Genomic DNA, 27,678 nt, shown 5'->3' on the forward strand with positions numbered 1-27,678 from the left:
TCACGCTCAACATTTGATCAGATTAAGATGTGGACACATTCACTCGTGACAAAACCAAGAAAGCAATTTATATTTTAAAGCGTATTTTTTCTTTATTGGTTGTAGTTTTCTCATCAGTAACATCTACTTGCATCAACAGGTAAGACGACAGCGTTTTCCCCCTCACTCATCCAGTTGAAATGACCACTACTGCAGAGTGTACATGAAAAATATATGAATTTCTTTTTAAATTGGACATTTGCAAAATATCGACAGATCAGGTCACAGTGCAGTATGTACACATTAACATCATCAAGTGCAAAATAAGGGTTCAAAATAGCAGGGAACGTGATAGTTGGGACATTGTATCACCTCCAAGGTGATCCTACTGCGGACAGAAACTAAAGAGGGAACACTGCAACGGATGGTGTGATTTACCCAGATGCCTTTAACTTAAGACGAAACACATAATCAGTTACATCAGCTGTTGGTTTCAACCCTAGCCACGCTTCCCGCTCACTTCATCTTAGCCACAAACTCTTCGCCCTTCTTGATGGAGCCCTTCAGCTCACCCATGGCGTCGGCCACCAGCTTCTCCTCGAAGGCGGACAGCTTGCCCAGGCCGAGGTTCTTCTCAATGCCGTTCTTGCCCAGCAGCAGGGGTGTGGAGAAGTACTTGCACTCGGTCTCCTCGGACCTGACGAATGCGCACTCCACCACGCCCTCCTTGCCATTCATGGCATCCAGGACAGAGAAGGTGAACCGGGCCCCGGCGTACGCCATGGAGAGGGTGGCGGACCCGGCTCCGGCCTTGGCCTTCACCACCTCCGTGCCGGCCTCCTGGATCCTGCCTGTCAGGGTAGCCAGCTGGTCAGCGGGGAACTCGACCTTGGGTGTGCACTGGGAAATGAGGGGGATGATGGTCTTCCCTGCGTGACCCCCGATGACCGGCACGTTGACGCGGGCCGGGTCAAGGCCTTTGAGCTCAGCCACGAAGGTGTTAGCTCTGACAATGTCCAGGGTGGTGACACCAAACACTTTGTTGGGGTTGTAGACACCGTGTTTCTTCATCACCTCTGACGTAATGGGGATGGTGGAGTTGACGGGGTTGGCGATGATGCAGATCATGGCCTCGGGGCAGACGCGGGCGCAGGCGTCGGCCAGGGTGGCAACGATGGTGGCGTTGGTGTTGAAGAGGTCATCGCGAGTCATGCCGGGCTTCCTCGGCACACCGGCGGGAATCACCACCACGTCGCAGCCCTGCAGAGCGGCGTCGAGCTGGTCGGGGCCCATGTAGCCGGTCACCTGGGCCCTGGTCTCGATGTGGCTAAGGTCAGCGGCCACCCCGGGTGTGTGGGCGATATCGTAGAGGGAGAGGTGGCTCACCAGGGGGCTGTTCTTGATTAGCAGCGACAGCGGCTGGCCTATGCCGCCTGACGCTCCGAGCACGGCCACCTTGGCGTTGTTCTGCGACGAGGTGCTCAGGTTCCGCACAAGGCGAGCGGTCGGTCTCACGGCGCGGGAGAACATTTTTCGTTTCGGTGAGTTCTTTTTCGTTTCTTAGTCAAAGTGAAGGTTGTATTACCTGAAGAGCCCCTCTCTCCTCCGTGACACTAACGTCCTCTAGGCAGCCACGAGCGAACAGGAAGACCGTCGACTGTCATGCGTAGTAGGATATGAGTCGTGCGATGTTACGTTGGGGGGCCTACGTCATCACGTAACCCTCTTGCGTCGTCTTTATATCAGAAAGAAGAAAACAAAGCCTGCTAAAATTGCAAGTCGTCAACGGCAGCGTTAAATATCAGCGGTGTCACACACGTTGCGTTTGTCTAACAAACGCGCGCGGAGGAATACAACGGTACGTAATGCAGCCGTCTCATTTTTTTAAGCTTTGTGTCGCGTTGCTCGCATTAGCCAACGCCGTCGCATGAACTCCGACTATTTGCTGGAGACGGGGCGCTGACATAGCCACCATTCGCTACAACAGGTCTTATTGTTATGATCGCTCTTTGCCATTCGACTGCAGAAATCCCTTTGTCCCTTTCTACCTTGCCGTCTGTGTGCCGCAGAAATGTGACACAGAACGCCTCGGTCCGCTGGCAGCTGGTCCGCGTCTGGCTAACGCAAGCTAAACTATTTTGCGGACAAAGTGTCACCAGTTTGGGTAAATAGAAGCTCGTTAGCTGATCGGGGTTCGACTCTAGTATCGCTAGCTGAGCTCAGTAGCCCTGTGACAGGGCCCGCTTGGTGAACACAAACCTGTCATAGCTACCTGGCACACTTACTAACGTAGGACCGTAAACAAAAACAGCGTTTTTGTCCCAAAGCACGGCTAAAACCTCTGGCTGACATAGTTCAGTGAATTAACGCTTTGTCGTTGCTAATCTGTCCAAATATCTTGTTTGAAGCGCAACTTATTTCCTTGCATAAGATAAGGTCAGTTTGTTTGTACTTACTGTTCGTCGGCAAGAATGTTAACTCAACATCTCATTTATTTTGCCATTTGCAGTGTCAGTGTCGTTTGAAGATCCATCAACTCTCCTAATGATACACCAGCAGTAAGCGTACTTCCAGTGAGTGTCTATTTCCACGCCTCTCAGCTCTTTTCAAAGGAAATCGTAGAATTCAGATTATAGGCACAGTAAATTGTCACAATTCTGAACGCGGCTTTATTTTAAGGGTAATCATGCTTCACTCAGTTTTACTGTGATGAGAAACTAAAAAGTTGATCATTTAAAATGTTTTAATGAATGACAGTTGTGATATTCCCTTTTTTTTTCTTACAATGCATTTGCATGTATTTTAAAAGCACAAGTGATAATCCTGACATGTTTACTGTAACCTTTTTTTTTTTGTACAATGCTCCCTCTCCTCAGTACTTTCTAAGGATGGCTAGTTGTGGGGAGGTCGACCACTCCGTCAGCTCACTTCCATCCAGTAAGAAAGGCAGTAACGGCGGCGGTGGGAGCGGAAATAGCGCAGATTCGTCGTGTTCCGGCTCCAGCAACTCCTCCCCGGCCCTCTCCGTACCGGAATGTGCCATCTGTCTGCAGAGCTGCGTCCACCCGGTCCAGCTGCCGTGCAATCACGTCTTCTGCTTCCTGTGCGTGAAGGGAGCCTCCTGGCAGAGCAAACGCTGCGCCCTCTGCAGACAGGAAGTACCCGACGACTTCCTGGAGAGGCCTACGCTGCTTTCCCCGGAGGAGCTGAAGGCGTCGGCGGGAGGCCGGGGCGGAGCGGCGGGCGACCACGCTTGGTATTACGAAGGTCGCAACGGCTGGTGGCAGTACGACGAGCGGACCAGCCGCGAGCTGGAGGACGCTTTCTCCAAGGGCAAGAAAACGGCCGAGATGCTGATCGCCGGTTTCCTGTACGTGGCCGACCTGGAGAACATGGTGCAGTACAGGCGCAACGAGCACGGGCGCAGACGCAAAATGAAGAGAGACATTCTGGACATCCCCAAGAAGGGAGTGGCAGGACTGCGTCTGGACGCTGAGAGCGTCGCCGTCGGGGCGGCAGGCCGGGAAAACTCTGCGGACGGGGCCGACACCTCGGCGGCAGGTGTGCAGCAGCAGCAGCAGCAGCAGCAGGCAACCGGGGCGCCTGCCGCTGCCGCAGCCCCTCCCACCAGGCCTCCCACCTCGCTCGATGGCCAGCCTGGTGGCAGCAGCAGCAACGGCAGTAGCCCCGCCCTGGAGGACGCTCTCTCCCAGCTGCAGATCAGCCTCAGGCCCGCGCCTCCCCGAGAGCGCGCCGAGGCCGGGGAGGGAGAGGAGGTGGACGAGGAGGCCTCCCCCTCCAGGTCCTCCGACCCACACACCTCCGTGGACGAGTCGGGCTCCGGGGACTGGAGCGACGACGAAGGCGAGGACGACGACGAGGAGGGGGAGGGGGGAGACGGGGAGCGCGTGGAGCCCTCAGAGGGCCGGCAGCGACGGCAGAGACTGAATCCAGAGGACAGGGCTCCTCCTGGCGCAGAGTCCATCTCCCCCACCTCCTCCAGTAGCAGCGGAAGGTCCAGAATGCCCGACGGTCAGTGCACGGTGACCGAAGTGTGAAGTCATCGTCAAAACTACCATCACCGACAAAACGGCTGTGTTTCATTTCATTAATTTATTCACTCACTGTAACGCCGATCTCTCACGAGAGAAAACGAGCGTAGCGCACATTTCTTGCAGTTTCAGAGATCAGTTCTGGTGCCAGTTTCAGGGCTCACAATAACCTGCGTGTATTCCAGCCATTTGTTTTTCCACCTCATGTTCGCTAACTCTGATTTTTTTTTTCCAGCACTGAGCGTTTGGAGCCTTGAGACAGGCGCTTTATCTTTGTAAACAGCCAGATGGATGCATCACGTTCTCGTGAGCCATGAGATCTCTGGATCGCAGCGCTTGCTCATCATGTGATGTGGGTGCAGAAGACCGAGGTGCGCTACAAGTCTGCCTGTTAGGGCGCAGGGCCCATCAAAGTCTGTTTCCTGCCAATGCCAGAAAAGTGAGAGCTTTAGTCTCGGTGTAAAGGCCGACTAATCTGCACTGGGTTTATGAGAGGCGGTTGAGATGAGGCCGCTAAACAAAACGGAACTGCGTCTTTATCATAGCCATGAACGACCGTGTTGTATTCATCCACATTATGAACTCTCTCAGCTAAAATGGCATGCAAAATTGGGTAACTACAGCCCAGGTCACCTGACTCGTCCTGCAAACCATGACAATTAACTCGGTCTGACCTTGTTACATCCGATTTAACGAATGATCGAGCCTCTCTGCAAAAAATTGTAACGTGCAACTGCAAATTTTCTCAGTTTGCCTCCGCAGCTTATTGTGTTTTGACAAAAAAAGAAAAAAATCTTCCAGTGTAGTCAAACAAAGAGTATGCTCTGGTTGACTTGCCTAAGTCACATGGTTATGTACGATTCACCCTGCACAGTGTTGCAGCTGGAGAGCCCACATGATCTTTCAACCATGTGCTAAAGGGTTTGTTTTTAAAATTGATCTTACGCCCCACATTCTTTAAAAGATCAAATTCTGTGGAAATAAAAGCTACTGTTTTAAATGAATGTGTGGAACTGAAGTGCATATCAAGTTTCTTTGAAAGTTTTCCCAGCCTTAAAGGGAGATTTCAGCATTTTGGGAAGATTCATCTATTGCCATAATCCCGATCATCATAGAAGGAGGTACATTTAAATAACAGTGCCTGTTGCTTTGCGATCGGGGGGGAAGACGCACAGGAAAGCTGTGATCTTCAGTCACCACATTATGAAATAACAATGTAACGCGACAAGACAGTTGTTTTTACGGCAGTTGCGTGGCCGGAACTATGTGCTGGGCGGAGTGATTTCAAAAGTGTGTGGTTGGTGTAGATAGAAAAAGCTCTGACTTCATGGTGGATAGCAATGAGGATTTCTTTATTAACCGAGATCCAGAATCCTATTTATGTGAGCCAGAATACACAGAGCAAACTGAAAGTGAACTCTGCTCCATTTGTTCGGCTTGTTTTACGACAGCTCTTTACAACACGTGTGTGTAAACCAGGATTAACAGGAGGATGAACACTGCACTGCACACTGCAAACTTTCCCCCTCTGCCCTCCAGATCTCAAAACAACAGCCACTGATAATTGAAGTGAATGTACGGCAATAGGTAAATTTACCAAAATGTTGAACCATCCCTTTAAATGATTGACGTCTTAAAATGAAGTATCAGTGTTTTGTTTTTTTTACTGTCAATGTTCAGACCTCGTCGCTGTCTTTTCTTCCCAACTGAGATTTTCTCATTGGTGTCTTTTGAGAAAAAAAAAGAAGTTTTGTGATTCGTGCATGTTTGACAAGAGAGTTATTTAAAACACTTTAAAACACTACTGGCAGGACGTGAAGAATTGATATTTTTTTCTGGTTTGAGTTTGAATTCATGTTTTTATTTTGTGTTTCTAATGGCTGTGATTTCTTGTGTGTATGTTTTTATTTTTAAAAAAGAAAAAAATGCAGGAAGAAAAGAACATGCCACTGGCGTTGGCCATCCTGCAGAGATTTCCAGTTCAAGTTTGTTTTTTATATATAATTCTTTCCATGCCTCCATCATCAGTTCAGTCTTGGGCTTTCCATTAGGAAGAATTATGTTTGTGTAACAGTATTTTGCTCTGCGACTTTTTGTTTGTTTGTTTCATGTAATTTAAGAATAAATTGTCATTTCATCGACCTGAATGGACTACCTTTTGCTCTTGATTCCTCCAGCAGTGTTTCTTGTGGGGTCCACGTGAGTCTGTTATCCCTCTGGAATGCATCTCCAGTGTTATGCAACACACCCGTCTCAATAGGTCCATTGTATTCAGATTTCACCAACCCCCACTGCAAATCATAGCAATATTTAGGGGTTAAAAAAAACCACATTATCCTCTTTGCATAAGGAAGTCATTCATTATATCGCATTTGTACCAGGTGCCTATGGGACTTGGGGGGGAGGGGAGGGGAGGGAGTATAAATTGTCAAGGGAGGCAGACAAAAACTTGAGGCAGTATTTCCACTGTACATGGTTCCTCTTACACAGGAATAGAAAGAGGAAAACATGAGCATTCTTTGTTTGCAATACAGTGAACTCTCTATTACTGAAGCTCATTAAAACAAAGATGTGGACTGTGCATCAGATGGGGCCTCGCTCACCTTGCAGTCGACAGCGCTGCAGCCGAGCAACGCGACCTCTGAGACGAGGAGAACCTCCTTTCTGCACACATTTCTTCAACACAGATTGATTGTGAACGTGCGCTGTAACGATTAACCTCAGACTGTCGAGGGGCTCGCAACAGAAGTCAGACAACACTCAACTAACCAATCAGCCTCCATCACTTGGTGCTAGGAAACAGTTGAGCATCCCCCGTCTTCATCTTCTTCTCATCGTCCCTCACCGACAAACTTCACGTCCTCTTTCATCTTGAAATCTCGTCATCCTGCCTGGCAGTTTCAACCTGAGCATCCTTCTACCAATATTTTCACTATCCAATACTAGATAAAGTATACATTTATCAAGATCGGAGAAAATGGGATCACCTTCAATATCCTATTAAAAAAAATCAAAGTACAGGATCACTGATTGCTGCAGCTGACAGGATGTGATCCAGATGGTGTTTGCGTGCCACTGTGTCTAATTAACACTTTATTTTAATAATTCACTGGAAGGAAAGATGCTGTTCACTTGCTCACAGGGTCGTACTCAGTCTCTGAGTTTGGCATTAGAAGCACCACAAGTCAAAATCACTTGTTTTGAATAAAAACATAAAACATCAAGTTTGCAATAAAAAAAAAAAAAAATTTTAATGTGTCATTCCCAAAACACTTACCTCATATATTATGTTATGGTAACAGAAAAGCACAAACTCAGCATGACTTCTTGTAGTTTAGATTCAACTTGAGGTAAAAGGTTTCTTAATGCGGGAGAATTATATTCTGGCACACATTAAAACAATTCAAGTGATCTTTCATGGTTACCGTAAAACAGCCCATGAGGGAGTTTATCGTTTTCCTGCAACATTGCTTGCAGGAAAATCATCTGTGTTTGTGTTTGCTGGCCAGAGCCTGCAGGTTTGCCGGCGCTCCCCACACCGTGCCGAACACCTCCTTCTCGGCCCTCAGAGCCTCCGCGAGGGGCAGCTCCCGGCCCGAAACCACCACCTTCTTCACGGCCTGGATCACCGGTGCGGCTCCCTTGGTGTAGTGACCCAGCCAGTCCTCCGCCCCCTGCAGCGCGCTCCCTCCGCTGCCGTCCAGGACCCCATTCACCAGTCCAATCTGCAGGCCCAGTTCTGGGTCCACTTTACGGGCACCGGCGAGCAGCTTGATGGCGCCCTGGCTTCCGACGATGCGAACGAGTCGGGCCGCACCACCCCAGCCTGGAACCAGGCCCATGTGCTTGTGGACGAACTGGATGACGCCGCCAGGAGCCATTAACCTTGAACAGACACGTACGGTTGTTAGTCGAAAGGAAATGGCGTTATCTCTTAATTTGCTGGTGTTGGAACTTTACCTGAAATCACAGGCGGTGGTGAGCTCGGCGCCGCCTCCCAGTGCTTTACCCTCCACCATGGCGACAGAGATCAGAGGCAGCCTGCACTGAATGAAACCACTCAGTCAGCAAACTGGGGTGAGGATTGTAAAATATGAACGGGTCCCATGATGATACAGTATATACTCCATTTTCAATTTTTTGTTTGTTTTTGTATGCTGTTCTCCCACAGAGAAACCATCTCACACAATTACAAATCCCAGGAACCTCTTCAGGTGTCCAAAAAAATGTATATTTAGCCCACTGTTTACTATCTTCTGTCAAAATGCTTTAGCTTTTGTTTTAGCTTCTTGCTAAAAAAAAAAAAAAAAAAAGATACTGGTCATTTTCTTCTGTTTTGTTTGTAATTTTCTTTGATATATAAAGTCTTGGTCTTGTTTCGATGTCGATATTCTCTAGTCTTGATCATGTCTTGGTCTCGGTTGGTGTGGTTTGGACTACAACATTAGGCTCAAGACACAAGTTATTGTAGGCATTAGTAATATAAACAGTGGCACAGCACGTGGAGGGGCCTTTACCGAAGTAATCTTGTGAGAGTATTCTGCATTAACATACACATCTTCATCCCATCCTGCAAAGCAACAGGAGCATTAGTGAGTGACCTCTCAAGAGAAAGCACAATATAAATGAGTGCAGCAGAGTGATTAAAAACAAATGTGCTGCTCTACCTGTGGGTTTGATATGGCCCTGACAGCATTGAGGTCGGATCCAGAGCAGAACGTTCCGGCAGCACCCACAACGATGACGCCTTTGCCATCTGTCCAGCTCTCCAGCTGGCTGACTCTGTCCTCCAGCTCCACCATCATGCTGCCTGAGGGACGACGCGCAAAGAAATGAACTGGGATGTCATTAAGGAAATTAATGGGTTTTTTTTTTCACTGTGAAAAATCATACCAGAGAAGGCATTCATGCGGGAGGGGTTGTTGATGGTCAGCACAGCGATGCCTGACTCCTGTTTGAGGAGATCAATGGAGCCTCCCGGGAAGGCCTGCAGCTTCTCTCTGATCTCCTTCTCATTGAAGCTGTGGATGCTGGAGCTGCTGCTCCATCTCTGCAGCAGCCTTGGAGACAGATTACACACTTCCTTTTATTAAAATTGAATTAATGCTGCTGAAGCTCCGGTGGAACATTCATTTAAATAATGATTTCAATCCTACAAGGCCTGTGAGCTCAGATGAAAGAGGAATCCTCATATTTTGATTCCATGATTGATCAGTGATGATCTGTTAGCTGTTGCTTTGTTGCTGTTTAGTTTTAAGTGACAAGTGGAAAACTACAGAAAGATGAACGCATTGAGGATGTAGAATCTTCTGGGGGCACTAAAAGTATTTTTGTTGAAATCAGTAACGATTCAGGAAGAAGTGCACTTGATAGGCCCCATATTATACCTTTGTTCAGATTTGATTTGATTTATGCTGGACTCAAGTGAAGCAGCCTCGCACAAATTATCCAAAGTCCTCCAAAAAAAAAATAAGACAAACAAGTATCTAGCCTGCGGTTTACAGCATTCCATTAAAAATCTTAGCCCCCTCCTGATACAGATTGGCAGACCCATTCCATGCTTGGAGGAGAACAAAAACAAATTGACCAATCTCAATCTCAAAAAAATAATCAGATTGTGTTACTAAACTGGGAGAGGTAACAGTACAAGTTCCTCAACCCTTTGTGACACAACAAAGGGTTAATTAACAGACACTTTTGTGTCCAAGCACAGGTGGCCATCTATCATGGTTGTTCTCCTCACCTGGTCCAGGCTCCACAGCTGCTACTGCTGCTTCTCATGAGCTGCACCCTCGCTGCACACAGCGCCATCCTGCAGCGGCACTGCAAGCTTTCGGTTTATTCCAAAAACAGTTACACCGGCTTGTTTCCAATTCTGTTTGTATTTGTTTTTGACTGACTTAGGGTAAACTTTGGGTCGTCCGACAAACTGCTGTCTCCTTAAGGGCAGATTAATGCTGCGTTGCCTTCCCGGTAATTTTTGCATAAAAGAATAAATAACTAATACAAAAAAAAATGTTAAAAGTCAAAGTACGTGCAAGATGTTTGGCAAAAAATAAAGCAGCGACCAACCTTGAAGCCTGAGTGGTGTTACACTAAAATATTTCCCCCTGCAAAGCGTTAACCGGAAGCACCACATTAAATCACAAGGCAGTTCAAAGACTTTCCACTGGAGGGCAGAAGGATACCACCAACTCATAAACAGGTTTTAAGCAGAATTTCATTCACCTCTCCAAAGATAGTATGTTTTTCATGTGTGTTATTCAGATACGTAGACTATATTTTACCTGATCAGATTATTATTATTATTATTATTTATTTATTTTTTTTTAAAGAACAATGGTGGTTAAATGGTGGTTTCCTCAAACGCCGTATGTTTTGTTTATTGTTTTGGTCAAACTAAAATCCTACCAGAGTTCCTTACATAGTCTTTTACTAATTCATGGTTACGATGATAATCTGCGTTTTATATAATCTATAATCTATGTACTGTTTATGAAATCCATGGTGAGATACAATTTCCCAAAATGCCATGATGTCCTCATTTTAAAACAAAGGGCCGGTCTTTCCCTAATTTATATCAAGTAGTAAGCATAAATTTAGTTTCATATTTTCTATGTATATACATAGATATACTTCCACTCCCTTTGTGGCTCAAATGTCAAGTTGAGCCTCAGGTTCATTTGCCACAGGCACAGAGAGCTCTGCTCTTTGTCACCACTCTGTAAACACTGATGGCTCTTCAGAGTCCATTTCCTTTTTGAGTAGTATAAAAGAGTGCTTCTCATAACACCACTTTTATTGCTATCTTGGCACTGCAAGTTTTCAAGATTGCAGCAAACAGCAGTTTCTGCGTGAAACTCTTTTTCTTAAGTGTACTGCATATCAGTAATAATCTTGTTTTGGCATACTGATTCAAACACAGGGTCAGCTTTCTTTTCTTTCTTTTTTTTTGGACCACCGTGTCTCCCGTGCTATCATCAACAGCACTGATTTTGAATGTTTTAAAAGATGTTAAATTATTAGCAATGGAGACTCAAAAACTGAGAGCCCTTAGAAAACAGCGTTCTCCTCTCGCAAATGGCCTTTTCAGATACTCGAAGAAACGTGAAACATCACACCAGGATGGATTATCACCTTTCTGAGGGGCTGTGAAAAGTGTGAAATGCTGTTGGATCATAGTTCAACACAAACACAAACAAACATAGGGGCCACAGACCAGTAAGCAATTTGTCAAATTAAGGCTCCAAGGGTGTGTAAATGTTTAACAGTCACAGGTTCAAGGCCAAATGATATGAACACAGTTGATGAGTGACTCTGGCAGGACGATGGAACAACCCAGACATGAGCAGGAAGTGAGAGACACTGTGCCAAAGCAGAGGGAGACACTTCCTGCCTCGTGGCGTGATCTATGGCTACTGCGAGCATAAATCCTTCTTTAACCTGACATCCTCTCCTGTTATTCACAGCCTTCAACAGCCACTTTCAGCAGTGTTTTCTGTTAGAGTAGTGCTGCTTAATTGTTGTTTTCACACAGATATAAAATCACGTGGTTAAAATCTGCTTTGGGAACTTTTGAATGTCTAAAAATCCCTCATTGAGTTTCTAGCATGGAGCCTTTAGAGAGCACAAGAGTGTACTTGAGTCGGCTTTTAGAGAGGGGCTAATTCTCTCCCTACATGGATGGAAAGCTAACAGAGAAGGTCATCAGCCAGGATACCACGCGCCACCTCCAAGACTGCAACAGACTCAACCAAGTTTTAGGTCTGCACCTCTCTGGTCTATTTAAAAGTGGGGAAAGAATCCAAAAAGGTCGGCGGGACTCTTCCCAAGCAGGCATTCCAGACACTCTGACTCGCTGCCTTGCTGTGTACAGTACATTCAGCAGGGTCGGCCAGCCTGCAACCTGTCTCAAAATATCACCCTGTGAAGTGCAGCACCTGGAGGACGGGGGGGCTCTGTGGAATTTGCATACGCTGCAGTATCTGTCTGTTTTAATGTGGGCTGTCAGCCTGCCAGGAGTGTTTCCTCTGTTTTATCAGCAGTCGTCATTTCACTTCCTTTCAACCTCTGTTTGGATCTGCTCTGATGGTTTACAATCTGTATTGAGAGCGGTGAACTGCTCCCAGTTGATAGTAGGAGCCCACTCTGAAATCACAGGCAGACTAATGGGGAGGGGAAAAGGGGAAACGGGTTCACGTTTCTCAAAGTTCTGTGTGTGTGTGTGTGTGATGGGTGCCATCTGAAAGAGATGGGTCGCACCGCCGATCGATACGCAGCTGTCTGCTCCACAGGAAGCTGGGGAATGCGCTGTAGTCAGCGCGGCTCTATATCAACCCACCGCGATAAGAAAACACACACGCGCGGGGACACACACACTCACACACAGAGCCAGAGATCAAACAAGTGCCGGCATTAAGGGTCTATTTCAAGGGTGGAAGAATGGCGGGCTGGCAGGTGGCAGAGACTCGCAGGCCAGGAGGATTCATGTGAAAAGTCAGGAGGCAACGGACAATCAGTCCACACTTTCTGCAAAAACAGACCAAGGGTGTGTCATTATGACCAAAAAGTGCAACATATCTCGGGGTGAACACATTAATGATGGAGGGAACCATATGGCCCAGTGGCCTTTTTCAAATAAACCAATTTTCACAGAGTGCAAGAGGACTCAGTTGTAATAATGAACAAGGCCGTGGAGGCATGAAAGGCCGAAGCCCTTAAACAGCAAAATTACCATAGCAGCTAATTTAAATTCATACAGAGAGCATGAAGTTCACCAGAGTCCTTTTATTCAAGGTGGTACAAGGATAACAGCACCGGAAAGTACCGGTATTAGTCCAGACGGATCAAATCAAACCTGATTAACAGTCTGCATGGCCGCTGAGTGTTGGGTGTCTCTGTGAATGTGGAAGTTTCTTGCATCAATGGAAAGAAGCTGTATTTGGAAGCCTGAATAAACCCTTGACTTCAGCAGAAGTTGGCCCTTAATCAGTAACATTTAGCAAGATTAGAAACACATGCACATCTGTCAGAGACGCCGTGCCATCTCCCGCCTGCACAAACAACCCGAAAACCTGATTAACCGACAAAGAAAACAAAAGATTTTACAGAACAATAATCGAGAATGTCAGTGATCCCCAGTAAAAGTAAAAAGCAGCTGGAAACAGAAGCAACAGACTGAGGAAGATGTTGCTGCACTTGATGACAATCGTTTGTTTGCACGATAAAAAGCAAATCGTTCCATAACTCTCAGTCCAGCAGCTGCTGGAATCTGAAGACCTTGTACTGATTGTGTGATTCCAACATCTGGAAATCTCCAGTCTTGAGCTTGGGCCAGTACTGGGAACCTGTAATCCTGTCCTAATGCTGACGCATAAAATCCGGGTGAGACGGCCAACGCAGGAATGGCGACACTGACCACCGAGGACAGGATGACAATATTTGTATTTATATCAGTGGCTGGCTAGGATTTCTGGCACCGTGACATCGACACACCTGTTACTTCAGTCAGCCCAAGGTGCAAGGTTTCAGGGTGAGAGGGTCAAGTGTCCCCTCACCTCCCCCTCCAGGGCCAGCGGTGCGTACGGGTTGCTTGTGCATTCATGACAGTGTTTGTGCAAGTTAATGGGCTCGCATGCAAGTATGTGTGAAAACTGATCACTTAAGGTTGAGCACAGTTTAAGTATGAAATAGCCACTCCATCGGATCTGCGTGACACTTTCATGCATTCATGAGCCTTGCACGGCTGAATAACACAAATACCACTGCAGTCTTCTTTTCATGGACGAAATAAGCATGGGTTAAAGCATCAGGCTCGGCCTGAGGAGGCAGCGACCGTGATCGTCTGAGTGAATTCACAGGGGAGGAAGGGGACTGCCCAAGATCAAGTGACAGAAAACAACCTGCAGAAATTAACCTAATGTTTAATTTCCTGAGTGTATTATGGCAACACTCTGCAGTTATTCTAGCTTAAAAATGATTCAGTCATTTGGGGAAATAGTATCGCTACCATTGGCATTGGTAAAGAACTTTGTTTGGCACCCTCTTGTCACATTCCTGGTACAAATGGATTGTTTGTATTGTCCCGCAGGGCTATACTTGTCCAGGCCATAATCTTAAACAAGCCAGCAACAAAAAGTGTCTCAATGTCAGACGTTCCCTTGTCGCTGTGACATGTCAGAAAATGACTTTGAAAATGTCATACTGTCACTTTAAATCGCTCATTCCACCACAGACCAGAGATGACAAAATACAGCTGAGGATAGAAGTTCAAGACAGGCTGATTAAATATAAGTTGCACTCTTGTTATTCCAGTCGCACTTTACTGATGACGTTTTACTTATTGTTTTGCTGGCAAAATGACCAAACTAAATTGTCCCATGGGGACTAATAAAGTTGTTTGAATTGATTTGAATTGAATTGAAGCCGCATGGGGTGAACGCAGATAAAGCCAGACACTTTACTGTGTGATACAACAAGGCCATAATAATCTTTGAGTCCTTCTGTTTATTGCACAAAAGAGAACAGCAAAGGCATCACCTTCATCCTATGATTCACCACTTTAACCCCAAAAAAAACTGAGCAATGTCCTGATATGTGACCATTCATAATTAGTAAAGGTAGAAAAAAGGCTTTACATTTTTTTTTTAACTCATAAGCATTCTTATGCTGTACACAGAAGCAGGCTCATGTGAATAATGGTTGACGCACACTTTCATTCTGAAAAAAAAGAAGAAAAATCATCACAACCGGGTGGACAGCAAAAATGAACGTCATTATAAACAACTCATTTTCATTTTGAAATTCAGAAAAAAAAATGCACAAAACAGCCTTTGGTAGAAAGTTATAAAAAAAATGAACTCACATTCACATTTTTATGTTAATATAATCAGGAAAAAATGTAAAGCCAGTCATTGTAACACAATATACCTTAGTCACAGGCAAGGTACAGTTTTATTGTACAGTCAAAAGGGCCGAACACCGTCACTGCTGCAGTTTCTTCACCTCTGTTCCACTGCCTTAAAGTGGGCGTGTATCTTGTAAATGCAACGTATGCATTGTGTGTTGCAGTCAAAACACAGGGCATGCTGAATGGGAATAGCGACTGGCAGTAAGTTTCTCCCGCATTTACATGCACTACAGTACCACTTTCAAGATGTGCACATCGAGCTACAGAACCAGAGGAAGTCGCGACGAGTCGACTGTGTTTTGTGCATCTGCAGGGCTACAGTTGTCAAGGCTGGAACGCCTGAAGACCTGAGCAAAGTTGGTCAGTCCGTTCGACTGGTTGGCATGAACGAATGCACGAGACGCCGGCCTGCTGGAGGCACGAAGCTGCTGCGAGTCGGTAAAAGCCACGTACATTCTAAACATCAGTGTCCTCACGACTAAAGCACTCACTTCTAGAGTCTGGAAGGGGAGCAGTCTGAGCGAGGTTGCAGGTCCACGACCTCGTTTGGTTGGCGAGGTCACATGAGGGCGGTCTCGAGGTGGAAGGCGTGCGCATAGGCGAGGGAGGAAGCGTGTTCGCGGAGCGGGAAGAACGGAGGCACGACAGGCGTGGTGCAGGGGGAGGGGGAGGCCGAGGCGGAGGAGGAGGTGGGGGAGCGGCTGGCCCAGCGCGAGGGGAGGCGTCGGTTGGTCGGCCGCGCCGGTCTGGAGAAGCTCTTCCGGGATGAGGAGGACGAGGAGGAGGAGGAGGACTTGTCGCTCACCTGGAGAGAAACAAAATGGATTACCGTTTGAGATCACGACTGCTCTGCTGGCGATCGGGCTCACACGCTCAGATACTTTACATTGTGTCACGTGTCCCATCCGAAGTGGTCTTGAGCCTAGGGGGGGGGGAACAACAGGCACAATTCAAACAGGGACACACATTCAGTCGGCATGCTTGTGAAAGTTGAACATCCCCCTTTTTTTCGTTTGTCAACGCAAACGCATGAGGGATGATGGTTGTTGCGTCATCATCAACTTGCAAGCCCTAGCATCTAAAGTGCTTAACAAATTTATTAGAGCATCACAGCTGCATATTAAAATATTAGTTGGTCAAATATCATCATTTTTGTTCAAGTTAAATTTGCCATACTTTTTCTTTTTTTTCACTTTTTTTTTGTTATAAACCAGTTTCTAAAACATTCATGACAGCTTGCTGTTATGGCAGCTGCTCTAATAAATTGGTTAAACACTTTTCATGTCCAAATGTTTTACTGCTCCCCCATTTTACCTCGATAACATGGAAAATGGCTGCCACGGATGCTTCAAAAGCCAGGACAGTGAGTCAGCAGATGCTGTTGATCCTGCTCAGTTTTTTTGTTCACATGAGTAACTGTGAGTTGGCATGACTGCAGGAACGTGACTGTAAACCGAAGTTGTGAGGTCTGGTTTTCTCGACCGATAAGCTTGAGTGTAAGTTATGACTCAAAAATAAATAAGTAAATAAATAAATAAATAAAACAGTTAACAATGTTGTTGCCATGTTAACAAAAACTGGTGTTACACTGTTGACACCTAGTCAACTGATACTTCACCACTGTCTGCTTTTCATTTTCAGACTACACTGAAACACTGAGAAGCTGCAACTTTGCAAAAGGTCACATTACCCTTGGTTTATGTTGCATGAGTGCGACTTTCTGTAAATGTGATCGAGTTCTTTCTTTCCTATCAAAGGCTGACACCTTATCGATGCTTGCTGACCGACAACAGAGAAAAGCCTCCGTGACGTGGTGGGACGAGGCGGGCGGAAGCACTTAATGTGTCGCACCAGCAGCTCTTTGCTTGGGAGGCTTGAAGCGATGGACTGGCCCAGATGCCTCGACTATTCTAATGGAGGCTTTGGCCCGCTTCTGTCTCTTAGCGCAGACCAAAAATAAACAACAGTCCCGTCGGAGGCGTCCTCAGTCAAGAGCTACACGCGCTTCAGTTCCATGTTGGGAGGAGACCAAGAATAGGTTTCGGCGACTTCAGAGACGGGAATTGGATTCAGTTTATTTTCTTAACGGACTCGGTCAGCTGACTACCCACCTGCACCGTTCGATGGATCTCCTTGACGCACACCGAGCTGTGGCTTTTGAACTTTGCTTGCGTCTGAGCGTGTCTCAGAGTGGGCGGCGGGGTCAGGGGGTCCGCGTCCAGCAGGTCCAGCTCCGTGACGACGGTCTGGCTGATGCTGGAGCTGGAAAACACCTCGGCCTGCTCTTTCAGCTCGCGCCGAGCCTGGCCGGCGCTCTCGTAGTTTTTCAGAATCCTCTCCAGCGCGCCGTAGTTGGACCTGGAGCCCTCGGGCCGTGGGTAGGCCGCCAGCGTGAGCGGCTTCCAGGGGTGGTCGTTCATCACCCGGGGGGCCGTTCTGGAGGGATCCGGCTGGGCGGACGCGAGCCTTGGCTGCGTGGCCGGCCTTTGTTTGCTCTCGGCGGAGGGCTGCTGGAGGGAGACGCTGGCCTTGGCAGGCCCGGGCTTCGCTTGGCCGGGATTCTTAGTCTTGGAGCCGTCGAAGCTCTGACCTGGCTGAGCGTTCGCTGGCGAGGCGGCTCTAGGGAAGACGTCCTCCGAGGCTGCTCTGCCTTGCGATTTCCTGGAAGGGCTGCCTGCCGTCTGAGCTGTGAGCTTGACCTCGGCATCTGAAAGCCTGAGCTGCGGTTCCGACTTGAAGTTCAGTTTGGCCTCCTGACCCTCTGGGCCGCATCTGCCATGCTTCAGTTCCACTTCTTTCAAGGTGGATTCAGAGATGTCGGCACGCCGGGGCTGAAAACCCGCCCCAGCGGGACTTAGAGACTCAGCCGATGAAGAGATCTCTGCGTGCGAAGCGTCCCGCTCCTCCTCCTCCTCCTCCACGCTGCGGCCCATCTCCGCCTGGAACAGAGTCCTGTTGAACTCGGCCGTTTTCTGCTCCAGCATGATGTTTCTCGTCGAGCCGAGACCCCCACGGCCCGAGGGCGATATTTCAAGAGAGGACAGGAGCAGGTCCACCGGCAGGTCTTTGACCATCGGTGGCACCAGGAGGTTCTTCGAGTCCCGTCCGGCGCTCAGGATGTTGACCTCGGAGAAGCTCTTCAGCGCGGAACCGTGAGCGGGCGACTTGCCGCTGACGAAGTTGCTGGAGTCGCAGGACCAGCGGCTGTGGCAGCAGCCAACGTTGCACTTGGTGCTGGGAGGAGCAGAGCACGGCGTCACGGTGCCGTCCACCAGAACCTTGCCCTCGTTCTCCTGCAGCATGGCGCCAAACTTGCGCACGATGGATGGGCTGCTGCACTTCCTGTCGATGAGGCCGCAGGGGCTGTGGCACGTCATCAGGGTGGACGCGGGGGAATCGGGGATGTGGAGCTCGGCGCTCAGACTCCGGGACGAGACGCGGGGCGGGACGGGCGGAGCCGGTGGGTCCTGCTCGCAGAGACTGCCAGGGCCTGCTGGCACATCGGCGGGCCGGGGCGTGATGGACCCTCCGTCGAGCTGCAGCAGGGTGTCGACTGGAGACGGCGTGATACACTTCTCCCCCCCCAAGGCCCACAGGTCATTGCAAATCTGGGCGAGGTCGTAGGGGGCGTCGTCCACCTCCAGTCGGATGTCGTCGGGGCAGAACGCCGTCTGACTCTCGTCGGGCGAGCGCAAAGAATCAGGCTGCGTCCTGAGAGGAAAAGTAATCAATTAATGAACTTGACGTCTCCTTTGTCAGTATTTTGTTCCTGTGAACAGCAGAAACATTTTCCACTAAACACAAGCCTGAGATGTTGCTGCAAAAAACTAAGTCCGAGTCAAGACGCAACAGGTAAAGTGATAATCTCAAGGTTCTGTTCACGTAGCGAAGGGGATCTATTCACCTCCTGTCCCCGCTTTTCTTCCTGATCTCGTCCTGATAGCTGCAAAGCTCCTCGCTGACGCGGGCAATCTCCTTCAGAGCCTGACGTGCGGAGGGAAAGACAGAGGCACAGTGGGACATGCTGGACACGCACAATGCAGCTTAAGTACTGAGCAAATAAAACTTAAGGCAGGGAGGATGAAGGGGATTAAATGCACTTGTTCTGCAACTCTGCATCCCCCCCTCCTACACTTTCACTCAGTGAAATACAATCCAAGGCAACTCACGGCGTTGAGGGCGGTGGCGTTCTTCTTCTTGTGGCTTCCGTAACTCAGCTCGGACCAGGCGGGACTCTCCCGAGGCCCCGTGTGCACGTTTCTCTCACCATCTCTGGAAACAGTGGTCGGCGTCGCGCCGCGTGCAGGAGCCTCGGGACAAAAAGCATCCAGCTCCGACGTGTCCACAGCTCGCTTGTCACCATCGAACGACCCTCTGGATTTCGCCTCATCCGCCGGCTCGTGCTGAAAGCGCTGACCACCGGCGTAATCGCCGGGACTGTCGGTGCTCCCCCGGCGTCCAAAGCAAGGTAACGGCGAAGGTCTGAGAGCCTCCGACCTGCTGCTGCTGCTGCCGCTGCCGCTGCTGAGCTGCTCGGAGCGCGAGGCCTCGCTGAGCAGGCTGGAGCTGGTGCTGCAGGAGTGCACGCTGAGCCTCTGCGCCAGCTCGTTTTCATATTCGTCGTGCCTGCGGAAGTTCGACCTGGTCCCCTCTCGCTTGGCCCTCACTTCACAGTACAGCTGGGGAACAGAAAGCACACATTGTCAGCTTTACCATTCAGGCCGAATACAATACTTTTAACATTAAAGGTGAAGTGCGTAATATTTGGAGATTTCGAAGAAGAAACAGCGACATCAAGTGGTTACATTTTAGATTGCAGCGTCTTTCACTCTACCTCCCCCTCCTGAGCTTGCCAGTGAACTACGGTGGCCTGCTCACCCAAACCTGGGTACCTCGTCCACCTTCTTCTTCATTGGTTTAAATGAAGACGAGAGCACCCTAATTATGAAACTCACTGTCAGACAGGTTGGATTGTCCACACCAGGCTTCCTTAGAAATATGGCAGTGAGATGGCAGCTAACTATGACCAAGACCCTCGCTATATGTATATTCTTATAAATAGGTAAGGGTAGGACAACCAAATTTCTTTTAGTGTACTGAGATTATACACTTTTCTTAATGTATTTATAGGCAGTATATTAAGCTTTTACCAATACAAAAATCACAAGTCAAATTTTACACTCTGGACCTTTAAGTCAACCGAGAAGATATCAGTTTAGGTCAGATGTGTGTTATTATTTTATTAGCCTTATCTCAGCACACACTAATAACCCAGAGTGAAGTTCAAACACACGTAACAGTTCAACAGTGACATTGTCACCTTATTTAATCCCTGCAATTTAAATAAGAGGTATATCGGAACAGAATCTAAAAGTCCGACGGTGAAACAAATGGCGGAAGCATGCTGTTTAACTTTGACTAAGAACACAACAGCAGGCGGTCACAAGCAGCTGCAGTCGACCTGTGTTTGTGTGTTTGTGCCCACCAAACACATGTAATCACAAACAAATCTGGGACGAGAGCAAAACAAGAGGACAACACATTCTGGAGACATATTTAGACTGCAGAGGACTAAAAAAAAACTAATTCAAAGAATTCTCTGAAACGCAATTGAGATAATCTCTGGCCTCCGACAGTGGAAACCCAAAATAGCAACTATTTCATGTTGACTGGGCTCCTTTCCCATCACGCAATTTCTAGATGGGACAACTGCCTGTTCGCCTGCTTCGCTCCCTTGTTTTTCTCCCTTATTTTCTGGTCTAAGGGGGGCAAATGAGAGCCACATGTGCTTTTCATAGCCAATTGTTCCAGGGGCCTTTAAACTCTGGCCAACCACTTTTGTTCCCTCATTAAAAAAAAAACCTTCTGATCTGCTTCTTCAGGCATGTGAGCTTTCGACTCCAGTGTTCATTGCCAGCCACCCTGAACTCTATTTTCTTTGCCCTTAGTCCAGTTTAAAAACCCGTGCTGTTGCCACTGTCTTTGACCCGTGTGAACCTCTACACATCTCCACTTGTTCTATTTTTTCAGTAAGCTCCAAAGCAGGATGGATTTTCTTACTGGGACTCTAAAGTACTTTAACAGCTGATAGGTTGATTCTTTGACCTGGGAAAACGATGACAGGAAATGGTCGGAAGTGGGATTTAAAAAGATCTTGACATTGGTGAAGATTTGCATTTAGAATAATTCCATTCTGAAAGATCAAGCAGCGTCTGCCTATTTGAGGCATTTTGTCCATTGGTACTTTCATTCTCTGTGCGATTACAAAAGTTTGTTCTTACTTTTGGCTTTGGCTTACATTTCTAAGTAATTTCTACATCACAACCTCTTAATTCTATTTTTCTATTTTAGTATATTCTTAATCTTATTATGTTATTTTAGCACTATTACTTATGCATGCCCCTCTATTTCCATCTTTTGCTAGAAATGTCATTTTCTCTTGGGAGATGAATAAAGTGTCTATCTCTCCATCTATCAACCTATCTGTCTATCCATCTATCCATCAAACTCTCCTTTCACAGTCACGGATGTGATCAGGTATTTTATTTCAACATAAACGCCTTAGGGTTCGGCTTAAGTTTTTCTTATTGAATTGCTCAAGCAATTCCATAAATCCTATTAAAGACACAGTCGGAAGCATGTTTTTTTCCTATTCCACTTTCATAAATGTCTCTGTGTCTCATCCCAGCTTCCCTGTACTTCACCGCAGTCCCAATCGATGTCCCAGGACACAGAGATGAGAGGAATAGCGGAAACCTTTGGCCCATTCCTTCCACTCCTTCCTCTCTTTATACACTGCAGCTGCACTGATATGTGGATATTGTTTTGACAGTGTTGACGGTGAACAGGATGTGGAGGAGGGAGGAACTCACCGCTGTTTGTGAGGATGCCCGCGTGAAAAAAAAAATCCTGAACTTGAACTTTGAGGTCTATCTCAAAACTCATCGTCTTTTCTTTTTTTCTTTTGCCACATTCCAAACTCAACCTCAAACCAAACCATTTCACCGTGGCTGAAGGAAAATAAGCGCAAAGACCCGGAGCCTCACCTCCTCTATTTTCTTCTGCATGTCCTTCAGCTGGCTCTCCCACTCCCTCCTCTCGACGTCGAACCTCTCCAGCAGTTCGGCTCTTTCCCGCGACCAGTCCCTCTCACTGTGCTCCAGACGAAAGCGCAGGTCCATCGCCGTCGAGTGCGTGTCCTCCAGGAGCCGCCGCTGCTCTTCTCTCTCCCGCCGGAGCGTCGACGTCTCACCACGCTGCTGCTGCTGCAGCTGCTGCTGGCCGCCCTGCGCTGACTGGATCAGCCCAGCGCTCTCTCTAACCTCCAACTGACAAGAGAGAGGAAAGACGGGGAGAGCAGAGGGCACAGAGGAGGAGAGAGAGGGGAGTTGAAAGGGGGAAAGTGTGGGAGAGACATTAGGGAAAAGGAGTCAGTGGAGCTTCGTGATGAATGGGAGGAGAGTCAAAGAGTCGATCACGGCAGATGTGAGGGAAACGTTGCGAGAGATGGAATTAGGGGAATGAAGGAGTGGCAGGGTGAGAAGGTGGAGGAAGTGGGGGAAGAAGAGCGCAGGGACCAGTGTGAGTGGGTTCAGCGGGAGAAAACAGAAGGTGGATAGATGGATGTATCCTGTAGCAGTTCACACACACACACACACACACACACACACAAATACACACACACACACACACACACAGTGCCAGAGGGTTTCGGGTTCAGGTCTTTTCTTTTTTTTTTTTTATGATCGTCTCCAACACAGGATGCAGAGCAGGATGTCACGCACGCAGCCTCGCCAGGAGTGCGCAGAATTAAAACGAACAATCGACACAAACAACTTGGTGTTTGTGCTCAGGACTCTCATGACCGAAATGCCGACTTTTCAGGTCAAACTGTCTGTTTTTTAAGGGCAATACTTAAGTGAATCACCGTAAAATGTCCTCCTCAAACAAAAAAAAATCTTTTGGTATTTGCCTTTGAGGGCTTTACTTTGTGGAGGCCAGAAGAAATCATGAGCCAGAAATATTTTTTTGACTTTATTGAATGTTCCTCTTAGTAGGATAAGGGGAGGATTTATGCACCTAAATGAAATAACAAAGTTGAATCAAATCTGAGGAGACCTCATCCAGTGCAATACAGGGGTGTGTATTGTGTTGTGTATCGAGGTATAATGTAGTGATAAATACGCTTCTTTTTGTTTCTCGTGATAAAACGTGCTGAAAGTGTTGGTTTCAAAGCTGGAAAAAGGTTCACGACGTTTGCCGTGCACGTACGCGTGTACTCGTGCGTGTTTGAAAGACGGAGAGAATGCATACACGCATGCCTGCGTGTGTTATTTTAGTGTTGAGTCGCAGACAACGACCAAAGGCCTCGTACGGGCCTCGGTCGTGGAGCTATTTTGGCCTGTGGCCTGGGGTCACGAAATTACGGTGCAGCAAAAAAACAAGTGGAGCCTTTTCTGCCTTCCTCGAGGTTCTCCACAATTACAGGCGGCAAACGACGGGCGCCGTCCGCCTTCTATTTTCACATCCGAGTATAAACAAAATGTGAAAGGGTCGTAAGCAAGAGGGTCGGGGGCTGAGATAAAGGAGCCGTGGACCCTTTCTTGCTTCTTTAGGGGGGAAACTGCGAAAAGTTTCGCTCTCAAAGGCCATGTCAACTCACACACACACACACACGCACACACACACACACACAAAAATAAATTAAAATCCATCTCTGCCGGCCGTCTTCTACTAGCTATGACCACCCTTTATCTCATTATATGGCACAGGGTACATGAAGGTAACTGTGTCACAGCAGTGACCCACTATAAATAGTGGACACAGAGCCTTGTACTGTGTCACATTCCCAGGGGAGGCGGGGGGGACGAGGTAAAGGGAGGAGGGGGGGACTTGGCCGCTAAGTCAGAGTGAGACGTCTCCTCGTTGCCAGCGGGCCGTCATAAATCAGCGGCATGAAGAGAAATATGCCGTGAAATATGCAGCCAAAGACCTGTGAGCGGGACCCCGAACGCTCGCTCGGGTATCTGGTGGTCAAAGGTGCATGAAAAGGTCTGAAGCCACACACGGTGTGTGGTTTAAGATGCAAAAGTGATTGGGAAAGAAAGGTATTTCAACGAGATCTCAAGAAGGTGGTACAGTAGGTTAGTATGGACCTTTCAGATAAAAGGGGTCGCGTCAAATAACCTCAACTCTCAGAAGAACCTCGATCATGTGTGCGGGTTTGTATCAGAGCAACGCTGATGAGTTCAAACAGCCAAATTTGGAGAGACACCGCGGACTCGTGCCCTTGTGGCCGTAAAAATCATTCCGTCGACGGCAACAAGCTGCTCCACTGAGACTCATTATGCTGCACATAATGGCTTTTCAAATAAATTCTGCAGTGTTTTAACTGCCTTAACAACTACCTTCTGCCTCCGCAACTAGCTGTTTTTTCCCAGGCTAAAATTGGGAGCTCCAAAGGCGCATGTGGGAAATAACAGAGGACTTTGTCACCCACCCCACACCAAAAACCTCTTCACGTGTGAGTCTGAAGTGAAGTGAAGCTACACCAGCGTGTCCACATGCCTTTAGCCAATTTCCTCTGCACAAAAAAAAACAAACCCCAATGCATATTTTGTGTTCTAACAGGTTATGCCATTATGAAAGGGATTTACCGAGGAAATAGGCCAAAGCCAAATCCAATTTCAAACTCAGACACTGACCTAAAGGCAGACGGAAACCTTCTGGTACATTGGGTGCTTTGAGCAGCTCATCGGGAACAAAACGGAAACTGGAATAAAGTAAATGCAGGAAATGATCTTATTCTTGTTTCAATCCTGAACTTGTATGTATAAAAATCATGAGAAAAATGGATGGATAACTGATGTTAATCGTACTGCTGAAAAAAAATACTTTATCACTATCATCATTATTATCTGTATATGTATTATGTAAATAATGGCCCAAGTAGTGACACGAATAATAATCTTGGTCAAACAGATTGATCCAGTTTTGTCCAACATTACACAGCAATAGTGTGGCACCGTTCCTGTTCCCAGCCAAAAGAGCTCATCTCCCTGGTTCTCCACAGATATTTCTCATGCACCACCGTATCACAGTGCACACACCGGCCCTGTGTGTGTGTATGTGTGATACACAAAGCCTCCTCCCACTGCGACGCTGGGATTTACAAACACAATACCGAACAGTAAATGTCTGTGTTTTTATAAGGCTCTCCGTCAAGCACAGTGCGAGAAGGCTCCGAGCCAGCGAGACAAAGAGAAGGAGCTGAACAGCAGCATTGTTCCACCTACCCACACACATGGGATGACATTACGGCCACTAAACCATCTTTGTGTGCGTGATTTGCGATCTGCTAAAGCCACGTTACTACGTCGCTCCGCAGCGCCGCCGGTGATCTGTCCCAGCTGCTCCGCAGTATCACTCGCTGCACCTTGACGAGTTACCACAGCACATTATAGAATTTCCAGGCAGCATCGTTTCACTTCCTGTACACTTTTGAGTGCAAACCAAAGACGAGGGCTGAGATCGAGTTTACGCCTGGGAATTAGAAAGACATATAACAACAAAAAAAAAAAAATGACATGCAGCAAACCTTGAGAACCTTTCTGAAAGTTTAAAAAGAAAATTTAAAGGACGACAATTGAAGGTATATATCTAGTTTTTTTCCCTGAAGATAAATACCAGTTGTGTTTTCAATTGTACATATATTGACGCGGAACACAGATCCACTTGTGGAGGAGCCGGCCATATCGCACAACAACACAATCACAGGACAAAGCACAAACTGCCCTGACAACCGGCATAAGAAAGATGAGAGATCAAGTGAGACAACAGAAAGCAGGAACTGACATTGTAAAATGTTACATACCATTATATGCTACTGGGTTTTTCCAGAATGGGCCTTTTCCAAGCAAGTCAGGTCAGGATTATTATTCTTTTAAACCAACCAAATAAATCCCCCCTGTGATCAACCCAGAGAAAATGTTAAATCCCCAAAGGCAACAATGCTTTGAAGAAGCTATGATTAGCCTGTTAGGTTAGCTGATACGACAGGGCACAAGGAATGCAAAAACGATCTTAAGCATTTCCTGCTCATTTAAACTACTGAATGACTGTGGCGGCCTCATGGCAACAGTAGATTAATATTATATCTGCTTAAAAGCGGGCAGTGAGTCTGTGTCAAGCTGAGGGAACAAAGCTCGTCTCCAAGAGCGCAAATGTTGTGTCTGAGCCGAGCTGGATGGATGCCAGGGTGATAAGTCACTCTGTCATGTGGGTGGCATAGTGGTAATCCCAATTTACACCAAACTGGAGAGCAAGCACGTACACTCAGAGGAACATGAGAAAACACCCAGTAAATAAGGGAGCTTTTTTTTTTTTTTTTTTTTTTTTTGAGTAAAATGTTCCACGCATGATTTCATCATTGAGTTACCTGAGCAATCCTGCATTTGAGCTCGGCTCTCTCCAGCTCCCAGGAACATCTGTCTCTGGTGTACAGCAGCTGGAGCTCGCTCCTCTTCTCCTCCTCTTTCTTCACTTCCAACTGCACTTCCTCCAAAACTGTCTTCAGGTCCAGCAGAATCCTCCTGTTCTCCCCTCCCTGCACGGAAAGCAGCAGGTGAACGCCAGTCGCGAGAAATAACTACGAAAAAGAGCGGTGAACAGAACTTCTTGCAAACAAATCAGGAACCGAATCAAGCAGCCAATACATCTGCCAGAAAGATAAAGTGGGACACATCTGATGACAAGTGCACTTAATTGTCTCCAATTACTTGTATATCAGCCACTTCTCTCAGGAGTGACTCCTTCTCGCGCATCCATCCTTCCTTGTCCTCTACGTGCTGCTTTTTCAAATCCTCTATTTTCTTTTTGAGCCGCATGCGTTGCGTTTGCGGCTGCTGCTGCTGCTGCTGCTGCTGCTGCTGCTGGGTCTCCGGACCGGGCCACATTTGTCCCCTGACGACCTCAAACTGCGTCCCAGATCCACCTTCTCCTAGAGGGAGCGCGGCATCGAAGTGAGGCTCGTAGAGCTGGCTGAAGACGGTGGGCGGGGAGGAGATCCTCCTCAGAGGGCTCCTGCCCCTGCCCCTGTCCGCCCTGTCCATCCTGGTGCACGGCACGAACTCCCATCCCTGGGACGGCACGTAGCCCCCGCCCGCGCCACTGCCAACACCGTGCTGCCCCGAACCGTTCATAAACGCACTCCACATTTCTCCGGCCCGCGCATCAAAGTAAAACGAACATATTGAAGAAGAAGAAGAAGAAGAAGAAGAAGAAGAAGAAGAAGAAGAAGAAGAAGAAGAAGAAGAAGAAGAAGAAGAAGAACTACTGAAGCTACTGTAGCTTCTGTTGGCAGGCGTATTATTCAAGAACACGTGCGTCTGTGCTGTGTCGAACACAACTTGTGTTGTTTGAATCCAGTCTACGCAAGTGAGACAGCGTCATGATCAGCGCGCCAACTATCCGAACCCTGCCGAATCTCCATTCAGGGCAGCGGCCACAGCTGCTGCGCTCACACTCGCCACAGAACCGGACGCCTCTCCTTCTTCCATATCCGCAAAAAAAGAGGGGGGGGCAGTCCGTCTCTAACTTTGTATCGCCTATCTGAGCCCAGCGAACTGTTTTCCCTTTCACATATTTAAAAGTCAACCTTGGAGACGCCGCCGCCGCCGCTGTTTGGTCTCCCTCCGAGGCGACCGTCCTCGCTGGCAGCGACACTCGCTCCAGCAGCTC

At 47.7% G+C, this 27,678-nt stretch overlaps 4 protein-coding genes across 7 annotated transcripts; 1 reads left to right on the forward strand and 3 right to left on the reverse strand.

Moving 5' to 3' along the window:
• Positions 1–66: 66 nt before the first annotated feature.
• On the reverse strand, positions 67–1,653 carry mdh2 (malate dehydrogenase 2, NAD (mitochondrial)). Its single transcript, XM_076012960.1, has one exon. It carries the CDS (start codon positions 1,507–1,509, stop codon positions 496–498), a length of 1,014 nt encoding a protein of 337 aa, XP_075869075.1. The 5' UTR covers positions 1,510–1,653; the 3' UTR covers positions 67–495.
• Positions 1,654–1,687: 34 nt separating this feature from the next.
• On the forward strand, positions 1,688–6,178 carry LOC142879579 (E3 ubiquitin-protein ligase rnf146-like). The gene is made up of 3 exons (XM_076012959.1): positions 1,688–1,837; positions 2,489–2,552; positions 2,856–6,178. The coding sequence occupies exon 3, from the start codon at positions 2,868–2,870 to the stop codon at positions 4,035–4,037; it is 1,170 nt and encodes a 389-aa protein (XP_075869074.1). The 5' UTR covers positions 1,688–1,837; positions 2,489–2,552; positions 2,856–2,867; the 3' UTR covers positions 4,038–6,178.
• A 1,101-nt stretch (positions 6,179–7,279) lies between these two features.
• Positions 7,280–10,132, reverse strand: echdc1 (enoyl CoA hydratase domain containing 1). 3 transcript variants are annotated; one of them, XM_076012961.1, is made up of 7 exons: positions 9,932–10,132; positions 9,775–9,843; positions 8,925–9,091; positions 8,699–8,841; positions 8,549–8,601; positions 7,992–8,072; positions 7,280–7,916 (listed from the first exon to the last, which is right to left on the reverse strand). In XM_076012961.1, the coding sequence occupies exons 1-7, from the start codon at positions 10,015–10,017 to the stop codon at positions 7,514–7,516; spliced, it is 1,002 nt and encodes a 333-aa protein (XP_075869076.1). In that variant the 5' UTR covers positions 10,018–10,132; the 3' UTR covers positions 7,280–7,513. The 3 variants fall into 3 exon arrangements, with proteins under 3 accessions (XP_075869076.1, XP_075869077.1, XP_075869078.1); XM_076012962.1 differs by lacking the exon at positions 8,549–8,601 and having other exon boundaries at positions 7,992–8,077; XM_076012963.1 differs by having other exon boundaries at positions 9,775–10,132.
• A 4,387-nt stretch (positions 10,133–14,519) lies between these two features.
• mtcl3a (MTCL family member 3a) lies at positions 14,520–27,192 on the reverse strand. 2 transcript variants are annotated; one of them, XM_076012596.1, is made up of 8 exons: positions 26,718–27,192; positions 26,378–26,545; positions 21,987–22,268; positions 19,110–19,619; positions 18,845–18,924; positions 17,052–18,651; positions 15,827–15,862; positions 15,608–15,745 (listed from the first exon to the last, which is right to left on the reverse strand). In XM_076012596.1, the coding sequence occupies exons 1-7, from the start codon at positions 27,153–27,155 to the stop codon at positions 15,833–15,835; spliced, it is 3,108 nt and encodes a 1,035-aa protein (XP_075868711.1). In that variant the 5' UTR covers positions 27,156–27,192; the 3' UTR covers positions 15,608–15,745; positions 15,827–15,832. The 2 variants fall into 2 exon arrangements, with proteins under 2 accessions (XP_075868710.1, XP_075868711.1); XM_076012595.1 differs by lacking the exon at positions 15,827–15,862 and having other exon boundaries at positions 14,520–15,745.
• Between the last annotated feature and the right edge of the window lie 486 nt (positions 27,193–27,678).

The sequence above is a fragment of the Nelusetta ayraudi genome, unplaced genomic scaffold, assembly GCF_046127955.1.
Source record: "Nelusetta ayraudi isolate G7.1 ecotype Tasmania unplaced genomic scaffold, CSIRO-AGI_Nayr_v1 ptg000136l, whole genome shotgun sequence".
Taxonomy (NCBI): Eukaryota; Metazoa; Chordata; class Actinopteri; order Tetraodontiformes; family Monacanthidae; genus Nelusetta; species Nelusetta ayraudi.